Genomic DNA, 16,264 nt, shown 5'->3' with positions numbered 1-16,264 from the left:
TATTCCATATTCTGCACGCATTCAAATATAACAGGCCTCCAGTCTGGTAATCACCCATTTCGATTTTGTCTGCCTTTTATGTTGCATTCATCCTGCTGACTGCAATTGTGCAGTATCAACAGCTTCTCACTACACGTTGCCTGTATTTGTGTGTACCTACCTACCTCCCCAGCAGGTCAGGAAGCATCCATGCAGAATACACAGTCGATGTTTCTGGCTGAGTCCTTTTGTCAGGACTGGAGAGTAAGGGGGAAGAAGCCAGAATAAGATGGTCGGGGCAGGGAAGGAGTACAACCTGGCAGGTGATAGATGAGAGGAAGGTGAGGAAGCTGGGAGGGGAAAGGATGGTAAAGGTTGAAAAAGCAGGAATCTGATAGGAGAGGAGATTAGACTAAGAGAAAGGAGGAGGCATGGCAGAGGGAGGTAATGGCAGGCGAGAAGGGGCGAGGTGGTCACCAAAATGGGAAATGTAAAAAGAGGGAGGTGGAAAAATTGCAAGTTAGAGGCATGAATCTATTTTCATACCATCAGGAATTATGAGGTATTGCTCCTCCAACCCAAATGTGGCCTCATCATAACAGTAGATGAGATTTCCATAAGATCTAGATATGCCAAGATATTTATGAGCAAATGGAACAAAATTTCATCTCAGTGTAATATTGTTATAAATTTTACTATTTCAGAAGCAGTGCCCCACTGATCAGGAACACATAGCAAGGGGAACTGACATGATGTTTCAAAAAAGGATTTAAAAATTATTGAGGTTCAGGGAGGATGGAAATAGGAAATGCACTTGGACATTACCCAAGGTTTAATTAATAAGTCTGAATTCTAATTTTAATCTTTACTTAAGCAGAGTAGAGGACTTCCATTATTTGTAATTAGCATTTGGTGCATTGTCAGGTGAACATCTTTATAAGGAAAGAAATCATAACTCATGATGAGCACATCTTTAACACGGGAAAAAATCCTATTTCCAAAACAGTTTTCAACAAATGATAAAGATTTTATTCAAAACTTGTCCAACTTTGGAATTACTAACAGAATAACTACACATATCAAAGAAATGTAGGCTGTGAAAAATTACTATGTTCACAATTATTTACACTTTTAATACAGCACACAAATTTCAGATTGAGGGTATGATTAAAGGGTTGCAAAGTTGTCCATTTGTCACAAGTCAGTCTCTTTTTAAAAAAGGATTTCAAGAATTAGAGAAGAAAATTGAGTATTTGATCATCAGCACAGGAGTGCAGCGTTTTAATCATCCAAGGAAACCAGTTGACTGGAAAGTAATTTGACAGAGTGGCACAGCCCATAGAACTGCTGCTTCACAGAATTCAGACCCTGGTTCAATCCTGGCTTCAGGTGTTGCCTGTGCAGATACCCTGGTCTCATACATCCCAAGTACTAACTAGCAGGCTAATTGGCCACTGTAAATTTTCCTTGGTGTAATCTAGGGAGAGTCATAGGAATGAGGGGAGAATTTAAAAGAGAAGAAAACATGGGATTAATGTAGTTTTGGTATAGAAACCTAGAAAACCTACAGCACAATACAGGCCCTTCAGCCCACAAAGCTGTGCCAAACATATCCCTACCTTAGAAATTACTAGGCTTCCCCATAACTCTCTATTTTTCTAAGCTCCGTGTACCTATCCAAAAGTATCTTAAAAGACCCTATCGTATCCGCCTCCATCACCGTTGCCAGCAGCCCATTGCATGCACTCACCATTCTCTGAGTAAAAAACTTACCCCTGACAACCCCTCTGTATCTACTCCCCAGCACCTTAAACCTGCGTCCTCTTGTGGCAACCATTTCTGCCCTGGGAAAAAGCCTCTGACTATCCACACGATCAATGCCTCTCATCATATTGTGCACAATGTAAAAATGTCTGGTTGATAGTTGCTGGTGAAGGGCATACTTCTGTGCTCTATCTCCGTAGGAGGGTGAACCCTCTGTACCCCAGTGGCATCTAGTGGTACCAAACATTACTACAACTCTCCATTCAAAACAAGTACTGTACTCGAATTTAAGGAAAATACAGGGCAAATTGCAGAGGGAGTAGGGAAAATCAATATCTAAAGATTTTTGTTAACTACAGATTTTTACTTTCTAACCTCTCCCCACACATATAGATTCTTCAAGATGGCAGCGCGACACAGCACACAGCAGCCACTCCAGGAATGAATATCTGTTATCTAAGTAGGGGCCGTGTACAATCCTGATTTGTTGGAGACGGATGTTTGAAGCACGGAGGAACATCTGGTGAAACTTTTCAAATTCCTGTTTTGCTGCCGCTGCTACTGTGCGATTGGAGAAATCTCTGGGAGGAAGGCCCCGAATCCTTGGCCTTGCCTGTTGCTTGGCGGCCGATGCCGGGGTCGAAGCGCTTGGCAGGGATGGTGCTTGGTGCTCGGTGTCAGAGGCTCGAAGTTTTCGGACGGACTCAGAGTTGGCTGTGGTTGGAGCTCCCAAAGTGCTGTATCGGCAAGCTGCGGCGCTGGAGGTTCATGGCAGGAAGTTTTTCTTCTTTCTACCGTCCGCGTGAGATGTTGGGCTGTTGGAACTTTGAGACTTGCTTTTAAATTGTGCATGGATTGCTCTTTATCAGATTACAGTATTGCTTTGCACTGCTGAAACTATGTGTTATAATTATGTGGTCTTTGTCAGTTAGTCTTTTATCAATTGTGGTATTGTCTGCACTGTTGAAACTATATGTTAACTATATGTAACTATGTGGTTTTGTGTATGTCTTGTAGCTTTAGTTTTGTCTGATGGGTTTGTAGTTCCTTTCCAGGGAATGTGCTAAGACGGTAGCGTGATATCGATACGCAGCAGCCTCTCTGGACTCTGGACTGGGGATTACCAAACTTTATGTGGTTTTTCTTGTGTGGTCTGTTTTGTGCTCTTTCGTGATATCATTCCAGAGAACGTTGTCTCATTTTTTAAACTGCATTGTATTTGTGGTTTATAAATGACAATAAACTGAATCTGAATGACATTACCCTTCCCCATAACAGTTAGCTTCTGACAGTGGGAACCATCGTTGCTCTTTATCTAATGATGTTCCTTGCTACCAATAGCAGACACAAACCTGGTTTTGTTTGTTTCCAAAACAGATAGGAGAGCCATTAAATGATTAAATAAAGAGCTATGTTTCACAAACTAGCACCCATAATAGTCAGATCAAATGGTAACTGCAAATCAAACTCTGGGTCCATTAGCTGGTATTATTCTTGGCTCTCTTAAAAATAAGATTACATTGCCATCAATTATTTTCTGAAATACAATTTGAGTAAGTAATTAGTTGTCAAAATGGTTTCACAGGAACAGAATAATTAAAATCCCAATTCCAGTACTTCCAAATATTACCCAAATGTAATTGGATAAAGCAAACCTGCTTGAACTTGACATTTCCTTCTGATATAGGTCTCTATTGTGGATTGAGAGGGGGTGGTCAGGGAGAGGGTCATCATTGTTGGGGAAAGGGGAACGGAGAGAAGAGGGAGCAAGAAGCACCCAAGAGACATGCTGTAATGATCAACAAACCAATTGTTTAGAATCAAATGACCTTGCCCAGTGTCTCAGGACAGGGTGTGTCTGCAACCCCATCTCTAGCACTCCTCTGCCACCAGTCCCACACACCTCCCACAGTGCTCACCATTCCCAACATCCATTACTCCTGCCAGATTTACAAACTCACTCTGCTCCATGAGGACAAACACAGTACTGTGCAACAATCCTAGGCATCCTAGTTATATACATGTGCCCAAGACTTTTGCACCAGTACTGTATGGCTTGATTTCCAATAAAGTACTTTTCGTCACAAGGTGCCTGTAGCTCCGAGGATGAGGGCAACAACAAATGATTAGGTATATATCTAGATAAAATACACAATGCAAGTTGGAGATGGCTTTTCTGTGGAAATCAATTGACTGGATTTTTTTTAAGAAAAGGAGTAATTCATTGAGGATAAACAATAAAAGAATGAAGCACTTCATCAATAACAGAGACTTCCCCGTACCATCAGCCATAATCAGCGCTATATTAACAGTGTACCGAAGGTCAAGTCGCTTCATGGGTGGTCCGCAAATGGGCATTAAGTGGATTACAATTACACGCTTGCATCACAAGTTCACAAGATAAAAGGTGAACAGTTGTGCTTCACAAATGGTCTTAGAGAATCTTTCGACAGCATTATGCATCCATTATTTAGAATGTAACAAGGGTGGTAAATATTAAAATTTCCAAGGCTCTACATGACCGTGTTTTTTTTTATCATTTCCAACAGTGATTCAGTAAACAAGATACTTTATTTCAGAATAAATAAGGGGAAAGATAACCAAGCAGGCACGATAGACAATAAGAGCACCCTTCAACAGGGCTCGTGGTTTCAGGTACCAAGGTTCTTCCTTGAATGAGAAATATATAGCATAGAATGCAACTGCGAAGAAATGTCCAATCAGAGTCATTGGTTCAGGAGAAAGCCTAAGAAAAGAAAGTCAACAGTCAAGACACATGCAGAAAATTTAAAAGGCAGATCTCTTCTCCAGCATGACACTAAGTCAATACTCATCTATTGTTGACCTGCACTACACTTTTTCAGTTACTGCTAACGTCAGATTCTATAATTTTTTTACTGCTTTCTCCTTTATATTACCTTGATGTATTTAATTTGTCTGGATGAAACAAAGAAAATCAATTACCAAATTGCAGAATTATATCCATAGTTTTACACCACTGAATCACATTTCTTCTCACAAAACTGCATCCCAGGAGGCTGTAAATTGTACTACTGTTCCTTCACCATTGCTGGATCAGATTCTTGCAACCCCAATCCATTGTGGGTTTATCCTCTTGTACCTCAAGGACTGCAGTGGGCAACTAGGAATAGGCAATTAAATTAAGGTTCAACCCATATCCCTGGATATGCAGATTAAAGATTGGCTTTATTTGTCACATGTACATCAATGTACGCATGTAGCTTACATCAACTCAAATCAGCAAGGATTGTGCTGGGCAGCCCGAAAGTGTCTCCACATTTCCAGCACCAACATAGCATACCCACAACTCACTAACCTGAAACCATACAAAATGTGAGAAGAAACGAGAGCACCCAGAGAAAACCCACAGAATCATAGGAAGAAACACAAACTCCTTACAGAGGCTAGTGGGAATTGAACCCTGATCTTACAGGCTGGTGCTATTAATAGCATTACACTAACCATCATGACTGTGCAGCCCCAGTAGTCACATCTAGTGACTACTAGTTTGAGTTAAAGCTCTGATTTTCAGCAAGGTACTCATTTGGCTTTCTGGTAGTTGGAAATCCAGACACAGGGATGCAGGGATGACTGGATGGTAGATCTTTGGGAGATTTGGGCATTTTGAGGAAAATTCTAACTTGACTAGAATCTCCCTCTTCACCCAGAGGCAGCTTTCATCAGTTTGAGTAACAGTGACCCCACACCACTTCCCTACAACTCTGCTGCCATTAACACTGCCTTTCACAGCCACAATTCAGAGGAAATGGATGTGTTATATTGGAACTTACACAGAGAGCAGACCCACTGGACCTGCGACACACTGCCCTCCCAATTTGAAGTAATGAAAACAGGCCTTCCGCAGCTGATGTAATGAATCTGAAATAAAATAAAGAAATATTTCAGATTCAGATTATTGCCATTTAGAAACCACAAATGCAATACAGTTAAAAATGAGACAACGTTCCTCCAGAATGATATCACAAAAGCATATGACAGAACAGACTACACTAGAAAATCCACATAACGTTTGGCAGTCCCCAATCCAGAGTCCGGAGAGGCTGCTGCGTATTAATATCGCGCTACTATCTTAGTAAGGAGCTCCAAATAAATTTCATAAAGATATTGGTAAGGTGTAGCATAGAACAGAACAGTAACCCTTCAGCCCACAATGTTGTGCTGACCTTCTAACCTACTCCAGATCAATCTCACCCTTCCTACTCACATAACCCTCCATTTTTCCATCATCCATGAGTCTACCTAAAGTCTCTTAAATGTCCCTGATGTATTTGTCTCTACCACCATACCTGGCACCTCTCACTCTGTAAAAAAAAACACACCTCTAACATCCCCCTTACACTTTCCACTAATCATCTTAAAATTATGCCCCTTCATATTCGCCATTTCCACCCAGGGAGAAAGTTTCTGGCTGTCCACTCAATTTATGCCTCTTATCTCTATCAAGACTTGTCTTGTACTATTTATAAAAACATTTTATGGAAGAATCACATTTGATGTCCATGAGGAGGATGTAAATAAGCATCTAAACAAGGAGTTTAGTGACATGTGAAAAATCATATCAACCAAATTCATGATAATTTAATTTATGAATTTATAGTCAAATTAAATAGCTTTGTCATTTGTTCAATGGTACAGTAATTTGATTTGAGTTAATGTGGCCTATTTAAAAATAGGATCAATGAGGGAATGCATGTCACTGTAAAATCAAATGCTGTTACTGGATGGAAAATTGAACAACGACAGAAAGTATATGTAGATTGTAGAAGCATAGAAAAACCTACAACTCAATGATCCACGACACTGTGCCGAATATGTACTTACTTTATAAATTACCTCGGGTTACCCATAGTCCTCTATTTTTCTAAGCTCCATGTACCTATCCAGGAGCCTCTTAAAAGACCTTACCATATCTGCCTCCTCCACCGTTGTCCGCAGCCCATTCCACACACTCACCACTCTCTGCATAAAAAAAACTTACCCCTAACATCTCCTCTGTACCTGCTTCCAAGCACCTTAAAACTGGGTCCTCCTGTGTTAGTCATTTCAGCCCTGGGAAAAAGCCTCTGACTATCCACTCAATCAATGTCTCTCAACATCTTATACACCACCACCAGGTCACTTCTCATCCTCCATCACTCCAAGGAGAAAAGGCCAAGTTCACTCTTGTGTTAAACTGTAGGACCAGGGGGTCACAATTTATTTAAAAGGGAACTGCTCAAGACAGACCAGGCAATTATTTTTCCCCCCAAAAGCTCAGGAGTCTTTGGGAACTTTATCTTCTGGCTGTTCGAGATGATTTACTGTGGCATAGAAGAGACTAGTTACCCTAATGGAACAATCCCATCAGCTCAGCAACCTCTTTCATTGACTCAAATTCCCTTTGACTTTTCTGCCTCAGAGTCAGCGGGAGATGCTCATGGAGAGAGTACTGTTTTAGACTCGCTCCATAACCTTTACTTTTTTTAACCTTTGATCACCCTTATCCAACTTATTTTTACCTACACCAAAAGTTTTTTGCTATTTTTTTTGAACTTATTGTTAAGAGTTTATTGTGAATTTCTGAAGATATGCAAACAGAAATGTCTCTTAGATCTAAAGGACGAGAACCTGGGCGCAACCCGAACGGTAATGGAAAGAAGCAAGCTTATCCGCAACACACTGTATTAACTTATGAATTGTTTATGGAGGTTTTGGATAAAAAATTTGATGAACTACAACAAATTTTTAAACAAGATATAAAGACTTTTCAAGATTATATGGTTAAGACGGATTCAGTAATTAACCAGCAGCAAGTTCTTATTGCATCTCAGCAAGAAGAAGCTCGGAAACGAGATTTGACTATTGAAAAACTGCAACAGGATTTAATTTCAACCACTAAACTGGTGGAAACACTCAAAGCCAAGAGTGTCAACTTTGAGAATCGGTCCAGAAGACAGAACCTTGGTCTCCCAGACGGCATAGAAAAAGATGACCCTTCAAAATATTTTGCTCAACTATTAAAAGAAGCGTTTCCGTCGATTTTCCCAAATAATCCTCCATTATTGGATCGCGCACATAGAATTCGGCGTTGATCATCAAGTGCTACAGCTAAACCTTCGGTTGTAATTGTCCGGTTTCATTATGTACATGGCAAAGAACAACTTATTCGTGCAGCTCGGCGGGCAGGAATGGTTAAATTTCAAGATCACTATTTCCGTTTGGTTGAAGATTTTAGTCCTGAAGTTATGAAAAAAAGGCTTCTTTTTAAACCGCTGATGTCTGAATGTTCTGAGAAAAATCTAAAACCTGCGCTCTTATACCCTGCGAAGCTTAGAATTTCTCCGCCAAATGCTCCACGTCAGGTTTTCCTTTCAACATCCGAAAGGAGAAGTTATCTGGAGGAGAACTTCCCTACTGCTACAGACACCAGTTTCTAATAATTGAATGATTCTGATCGTGTAAGATGGTTCTCAATTTCTTAAACCAGATTTAGCCTCTGGTTATTGGTGTAGGTTTATCCTATACTTTATATTTAAGTTAAAGTGTGTTTTCATCATATTAATCGATCTGTTTTATACACTTAAACCATTCAACTACATTTTTGACTATTATTTTTGTTCCTTCGAGGTATATTTTTAACCCTTCGATGGTGAATTCTTTTTTATTAAGATGGTTTTTTGAAAAATATTTTTGGTTTTGTTTAAGATGGCGTTGTTTTTTTTCCTCTCTTGTCTTCTTCCTAAAATGCATCGCTTATCATAGCTTAAATATTTTTTGTTTTGTCTGGGCTATAGCCCGATTTATAAGCTCTTAGTGACTATATTCTTTTTTTTAAACAACTAACTATATTTAGAAGTATGGTTTTTAGTATAGTGACTTTAATTTTTAAAGTTGAGGTGGTTTTTTTATATATATATCCTTTATATACGGAGTGGTCTTCCGCTGACATGGGGGTAGAGTTACTCTCATTTTTTCCTTTTTCTAGCCATATTTTGGTGTTTTCGTATCTTTTTCTTGTAGGGTGGGGCTTAGTTTGTTTTCTAATTCTATTTTTCTTTCACCAGTTTGTTTTAGTTTTTTCATTTGGGCTGTTTTTGAACTTCAAATATGTCTGCGTTGTCGTCACTTCCGGGTCCGCTCTTTATTTTTGTTCCTCTTCCGGGTACATGAGTTTATAATTTGGTTAACCCTTTTTATACCAAAGGGTTGATTTTAGAATTATGGCTCAGACCATTAATTTTGTGTCTTGGAATACTAATGGTTTAAACCATCCGATTAAACGAAAGAAGATTATCAAATTATTCCAAAGACTTAATGCTCATCATTTTTGTACAAGAAACTCATGTGAGGAAGGAGGACAAATATCGCTTTTTTAGGTCTTGGCGGGGTCAACAAATTCGAATTCGAATGCCAAAGTAAAAGGAGTTTCAATTTTTATTGACTCCTCTATTGCATTTGTTCAACACGATATCTTTTCGGATCCGAATGGTAGATTTCTGTTAATTACAGGTTTACTTTGTAATTAAAAGGTTGCTTTGGTTAATGTTTATGCTCCAAATGTGGATTGTCCTGATTTTTTTAAGTCCTTATTTACTTCTTTACCCAATCTAAATGAACATAAGTTAATAATGGGTGGTGACTTTAATTGTTGTTTAAATCCTTTGATGGATAAATCTTTATCTATTCAGACTTTACCCAATAAGTCAGCCACCTGTATTAATTCCTTTTTGACTGATAATGGAGTTTTTGATGTTTGGAGATTTCGACATCCTAACGACAAAGAGTTTTCTTTTTTCTCACATGTTTATCATTCTTATTCGAGAATTGATTATTTTTTTATTGACTCTTGTTTTATTCCATCGGTAATCAGTTGTAATTACGATATTATAGCTATCTCTGACCATGCTCCATTAAAACTTTCTATTAAATTTACGGATACAGTTTCTAATGCCAGACAATGGCGATTTGACTCTACCTTACTGCAAGATCCGGACTTTATTAAATTTATGAAGGAACAGATTGATTTCTTCTTTTCAACTAATTCCACGGATGATATTTCTTGCGGAACACTTTGGGACTCTTTTAAAGTGTATATACATGGACAGATTATCTCTTACTCCGTTGGTTTGAGAAAACGCATTAAGAAGGAAACTCTGTTATTGATCGATAAAATTAAAGAGATTGACAAGAAATATTCGATCACTCCTAGTAAGGAGATTTACAAACAAAGGGTTGAATTTCAAATGGAACATAGTTTATTACTTACATCTCCGATTGAAAATCAATTAATGAAAACCAGATCTGATTTTTATATACATAGTGATAAATCAGGTAAAATGTTAGCTAGTCAGTTGAAGAATGCTTTGATTAAACGTCAAATCACTAAGATTCGTCAGCAGAATGGGGATTTGACAGTTAACCATGATGAGATAAATAAGTAATTTCAAGACTTTTATACCTCCCTGTATCAATCTGAATTCCCTCAGGATTGTAATACCATGTGTGATTTTCTTGGGAAATTAAATTTCTCAAGATTATCATCTGATGATCTTTCAATATTAGATACTCCTATTATGGACGCAGAAATCAAAGGGGTTATTTCCTCAATGAATTCTGGGAAAGCACCAGGTCCAGATGGGTATACAGTAGAATTTTTTTAAATGTTTTTTTGCTACTCTTTCTCCTTGGTTATGTAGGGTTTTTGAGGAAGCAATTAGATTGGGGAATTTGCCACAATCATTTTATAGAGCTTCCATTTCTTTAATATTGAAGAAAGATAAAGACCTTACTGACTGTGCATCCTATAGACCAAAATCTTTATTGAATGTAGACTCCAAGATTTTTTCCAAGTTACTGGCATCCAGGTTGGAGAAGGTATTACCCCAAATTATTTCAGAAGATCAAACCGGTTTTATTAAAAATCGCTATTCTTTTTTCAATGTTAGGAGATTACTGAATATTGTTTATACTCCTTTACATTGCACTTCAGAATGCGTAATTTCATTAGATGTGGAGAAAGCATTTGATAGAGTTGAATGGCCTTACTTATCTAATGTGTTGGAGAAGTTTAATTTTAGTCCGACATTCATTTCTTGGATTAAACTGATTTATCACACTCCAGTAGCCTCAGTGTTTACCCTTTTTTTGTTTATTTCGGGGCACTAGACAAGGATGTCCTCTTAGCCCATTACTATTTAACATTGCTTTAGAACCTTTGGCAATTGCCATCAGAGAATCACAGGATATTTTGGGTATTAATCGTGGGACAGATATTCATAAGTTATCTTTGTATGCAGATGATTTATAATTTTTCATTTCTAATCCTGAGAAATCTATTCCAGCAGTTCTATCATTGTTGGCTCAATTTAGTGAGTTTTCTGGGTATAAGTTAAATCTTAATAAGAGTGAATTGTTTCCGTTGAATAGACAGGTCCCAGTATATTGAAATTTACCTTTTAAATTAGTTAATGACTCTTTTATTTACTTAGGGATTAAAATCACAAAAAACCATAAAGATTTATTTAGGTTTAATTTTTTACCCTTAATTGATCAGATTAAAGGCTTGTTTACTAAGTGGTCACCATTATCTTTATCTCTAATAGGCAGGATTAATGCTATTAAGATGGTTATTTTACCTAAGTTTTTATATATTTTCCAAGCCGTACCAATTTTCATTCTGAAATCTTTTTTTACTAATGTTGATTCAAAAATTTCCTCATATATATGGCAGAATAAAAATCCCAGGTTAGGTAAAATATATTTACAGAAGACAAAGAAGGAAGGTGGGTTAGCATTACCTAATTTCAGATTTTATTATTAGGTAGTTAATATTAGATATTTGTTATGTTGGTTGAAAGATGGGGGTGGATCTTTTGGCCCTCATTGGGTGAGTTTAGAAATTAAATCGGTACCAGGTTATGCTCTGGGTTCTATTTTAGGGACTTCTCTCCCTTTTGCTCTTTCTAAATTGCCGAAACGAATTGACAACCAGATAGTTAAACATACTTTACATATATGGTTTCAATTTCGGAAATTTTTCGGGTTGACTCAATTCGTTTTAAATAGTCCTATTGTATCTAATTGCTTTTTCCACCCTTCTATTATAGATCAAGCTTATTCGGCTTGGAAAACTAAGGGATTACTAAGATTTTCTGATTTATTTTTGGACAATTGTTTTATGTCTTTTGAGCTTATATTTATATCTAATAAATATAATTTGCCTAGATTTCATTTTTTTAGATATTTACAGATTAGGCATTTTTTAAGTACTGTACTTCCTATGTTTCCAAATTTTGCGCCTTCAGATATTTTGGAGAGTTTGTTTGAATTAAACCCTTTTCAAAAAGGGCTTATATCAAAACTTTATAATATAATTATGAAGATACGTTCAGAGCCCCTTTATAAGACCAAAAATGATTGGGAAAGAGAGCTTAATCTTATTATTCCTATTGAGAATTGGGATAGAATTCTTCAATTAGTTAATACATCTTCGTTATGTGCCAAACATTCATTAATACAATTTAAGGTCGTACATAGGGCCCATATGTCCAAGGATAAATTAGCTCATTTTTATTCTTATATAAATCCTATTTGTGATAGATGTCAATTTGAAACTGCGTCTTTAACTCATATGTTTTGGTCATGACCGCTTTTGAAAAAATATTGGAAAGATATTTTTGATATTATCTCTGCGGTTTTGAATATCGATTTACAACCTCATCCTATTACCACAATTTTTGGTTTACCAATGATGGACTCACTGCATTTATCTTCTTCTGCCTGCCGAATGATTGCTTTTCTAACTCTGATGGCTAGAAGATCTATATTGCTGAATTGGAAGGAAATTAATCCTCCCACTGTATTTAATTGGTTCTCTCAATCTATGTTATGTTTAAATTTAGAAAAAATTAGAAGTGGTGTATTTGATACTTCTATTAAATTTGAAAAGATATGGAGACCATTTATTCAATATTTTCATATGATGTAATCTGACCCTGTTCCAAGTTCATTCGATTTTTCAGCTTTAATCTTATGTACATTGAGAGGTTCGGAGTGGACGACATTGATGATTATGTATTCTTGTGAGATATTATAAACAGCCCTTTTTTTCCCCTCTTTTTCTAGTTTTTCTTTTTTTTTCTTTCTTTTTTTTGCTTCTTTTTTCTTCTTTATTAGCTATTAGATTAGTAGGTTAGTTAATTTGCATAATATATAGTTTATTCTTTTTTCTGTTTTTTTTAATTATATATTATGAAATATCTAGATTTACCATGTTTATACATATACTGTATGGTTCATGTTTTGGTAAACTCATTTATACTGTAACCATTGCTTATGTATTTTTTTATGTGTAATGGGATTTTGTATGTTTGTAATCCCTTTATCAATATATCATTTGCATTTTGTTCATATTATTAATAATAATAAAAAGATTGAGAAAGAAAGAAAAGACTTTTCTGCCTCTTCCTAACACTGAAAGGTAAACTTGCAGTTGCCAAATTCACCTACAAGTATATCTTTGGGAAGTGGGAGAAAACCAGGGCACAGGGAGAGCAGGCAAACTACACACATCTAACACTTGTAGTCAGGATCAAACCTGGGTTCTAAAGGCTGCGGAAGAGAATCTCGAATTGCTACGTCATTCTTACCATCAGTAGCAGCGAAAAGTTCATACAGAGCTTGGGCCAGAATGTTCACCACAAAAGAGTGGGATTTTTTCCTTGCCCAGTGAAACTTCTTCTTGGCCTAGAAGAGTAAAATAGAACAGATAGTATAAATTGTCTTTCCTAAAACATGCACTCATTGCAATCAATATCCAAACACCGCTCACCAATTGTACATTTGAACATGCAAGTCACACTGGCCAAACTTTGTGCTCAAATTCTTCAGTTTTAACAGATAGAAGTTGACAAAAGCATCTCAGTCCTTTCTAGCAATTGTTTTTGTTTCTCTTATAAAACCTTGTTTTGTTGATAAATGTTAACCATGTAGGATTTATACTTTCATTCATTTGGGTTAAGAAGAAAATATGCAGCTTTCAAAATGCTCTGATTGTCTCCTGGCCACTCTTATTTGATGTGGGATGTGCAAGTCAATGAACTGATCACAAAAGTAAAAAGTTCGGATGAAGGCAAGGCACAAAACTAAAGGGGATCACCATTACAAGTAAAAGGGAAAAGATTTAGTTTGCAGTTACTGATACTAATTTCAATTGGGTTAAAAACAGAATATGTTAGCACAGTACAGATCATTCACCCCATGATGTTGTGCCGAACTTCTAACCTTTCCAAAGTCAATCTTAACCCTCCCCTCCTACATAGTCCTCCTTTTTCTCTTTCATCCATATACCTATCCAAGAGTTGATTAAATGTCCCTACCTCTACCTCTGGCAGAACATTCCATGCATTTGCCACTCAGGGCAAAAAAAAAAACGACCTCTCACATCCCCCCTACACTTTCTTTCAATCACCTTAAAATTATGTCTCCTCTTATTCGCTATTTCTACTCTTGGACAAAGGTGCAGGCTGTCCACATCCTATGCCTCTTATACACCTCTATCAAGTCACCCCTCATCCATTTTTGCTCCAAAGAGAAAAATCCTAGCTCACTCAGCTTCATAAGACAAACTCTCTAACCCAGGCAGCATTCTGATAAATCTCCTCTGCACCCCCTTTAAAGCTTTCACATCCTTTTATAATGAGGAAAGCAGAACTGAACACAATATTCAATCATTTGCTCTTGAAAGAGACCAAAAGAAGAATCCTGTGTGAAGAATCTTGGAGAACCTACACCTGGGTAGTGTGCACAGTTTTGGACTCTTTACTTATGAAAGGAATTTATTTGCCAGAGAGTGCAACAAAAACTAGGAGGCGGAGCTTAGAGGAAGATGGCACCTAACGGCAACTCCTTTGCTTGCATCTTCAGAACCAGCTCTATTTCTATCTTTAATATCTCTTTTTCCCTTTCATTGGTGCCGGATTTTTGTGACTCTGGAGGTGGGTGGATTCAAGGCAGGTGTCGCTGCCCGATGCATCGTGGGAGATGGAAGATCATAAGCAATAAGCTGGTTGCTGGCTGTGTGCCCAAAGACCCGAAGTTTTTTGGGTGCAGAGCTCAGAAAAAGTGATGCAACAGACTTTTATCATCATAGATCAGTGAGTTGCTTTGTTAGATCTCCCCTCTCACCTGTGAAACTGGGACACATCTTTTTCCCTTATTAGGGACAGCCTGTGGTATGTCAAATTACCGGGTGAACGAGTAGTCTTTGGGGTACTGCAAGTCTGTGTCTTTGTTGATGCTTTGCTGCATGCTTGAGAGTTTGGGGAGAGGTGCCGTTGCTCTTTTGCTGCTGGTGGGGAAGGAGGGGTCATTGCTTTGCTGCTGCGTGGAAGTGGGGAGTTGGGGGGGGAGGGCTTTGGGGTTCTAACATTTAACTACCATTCATTCTTTGGGGCACTCCTCTGTTTGCGAAGGAAAAGAATTTCAGGATGTATATTGTATACATTTCTCTGACATGAAATATACCTCTTGAAACCTATTGAGACTAATTCCTGAGATGGCAAGGCTAGACTTTAACCAAGTGGAAGGAATCTCCTTTAAATGTATTAAAGTCTTACAGAGAGCTGAACAGAATGGACATGGTAAGGTTGTCGTGGGGGTAGGTCGGATTAGAACAAGGGGTATGGGATCAGGATAGAACTATGGCAATATCACTCAGGGAATGTCTATCTCTCATAGTCTCTACCACAGAAGATTATGAAGATAAATATGCCAAATGTATACAAGGAGTTAGTAAAGAGAAGTCAAGATACAAAAGACATCAGGTGGAATGGGAATTGTGCCAGAGGATCAGCCATGAATAGATCAAAGGCCAAGAGGCTGACCACTTACCTCCATTTTCCAAAGCTTTTCTGATTGGAGGTAAACAGCAATTTTGCCTAACACAGAGGTGGGAAAACACAAATTACGAAAGCCTACAGTAAGCTGTAGAATGGAGAAGATGATGAAGGAAAGAACAACACCACCACAGAAGTGAAGAATCACATGCTCCTATGGACAGCAATACACCCAGAAATCAGCAATAAATACATCAACCACAATTTGCCAGCTGCACTGCACCCCTCCCCACCCCCACCCTTCAAACAGTTCTCTATACTGGGGCATATGTAACATCCACATGAACTTAATTGCCCGGTACAGGAGGAAGCTGTCAAGTACACTTTGGATTTGCATAGAGCAAGCAGGCTCTTAATGCACAGAATGACTCATTCTGTCCTGAGAGTTGTGTGAAATGAGCAATGGAGACCATTTCTTGATACAGGATTAGGGAATGGGTGACAAATATTGAACCCTGTGTGATCCAAGAAAGCAAAATATAAAAATGTTGCATTATTGCTCAAAAGTGGTCAGATCAGAGTCAAAGTTTTACAGCAAAAATACAGGCCTTTCCATATTGATGTGTTTTTTATTTAGAGATATTGCATGGAACAGGCCCTTCTGG

At 37.8% G+C, this 16,264-nt stretch overlaps 1 protein-coding gene across 2 annotated transcripts in view; it reads right to left on the bottom strand.

Moving 5' to 3' along the window:
• Positions 1 to 3,226: 3,226 nt before the first annotated feature.
• sqlea (squalene epoxidase a) overlaps positions 3,227 to 16,264 on the bottom strand; it is a 44,307-nt gene continuing 31,269 nt past the window's right edge. For both annotated transcript variants that reach the window (XM_059970867.1, XM_059970861.1), the window contains exons 10-12: positions 13,413 to 13,509; positions 5,556 to 5,643; positions 3,227 to 4,489 (exon numbers count right to left, since the gene is read on the bottom strand). In XM_059970867.1, the coding sequence (XP_059826850.1) occupies positions 4,297 to 4,489; positions 5,556 to 5,643; positions 13,413 to 13,509 (378 nt within the window). In that variant the 3' untranslated portion in view covers positions 3,227 to 4,296. The remainder of the gene's footprint in view (positions 4,490 to 5,555; positions 5,644 to 13,412; positions 13,510 to 16,264) is intronic.

The sequence above is a fragment of the Hypanus sabinus genome, chromosome 1, assembly GCF_030144855.1.
Source record: "Hypanus sabinus isolate sHypSab1 chromosome 1, sHypSab1.hap1, whole genome shotgun sequence".
Lineage (NCBI taxonomy): Eukaryota > Metazoa > Chordata > Chondrichthyes > Myliobatiformes > Dasyatidae > Hypanus > Hypanus sabinus.
Note: the sequence above shows the minus strand (reverse complement) of the source record. Positions and strands in the feature narration are given on the sequence as shown.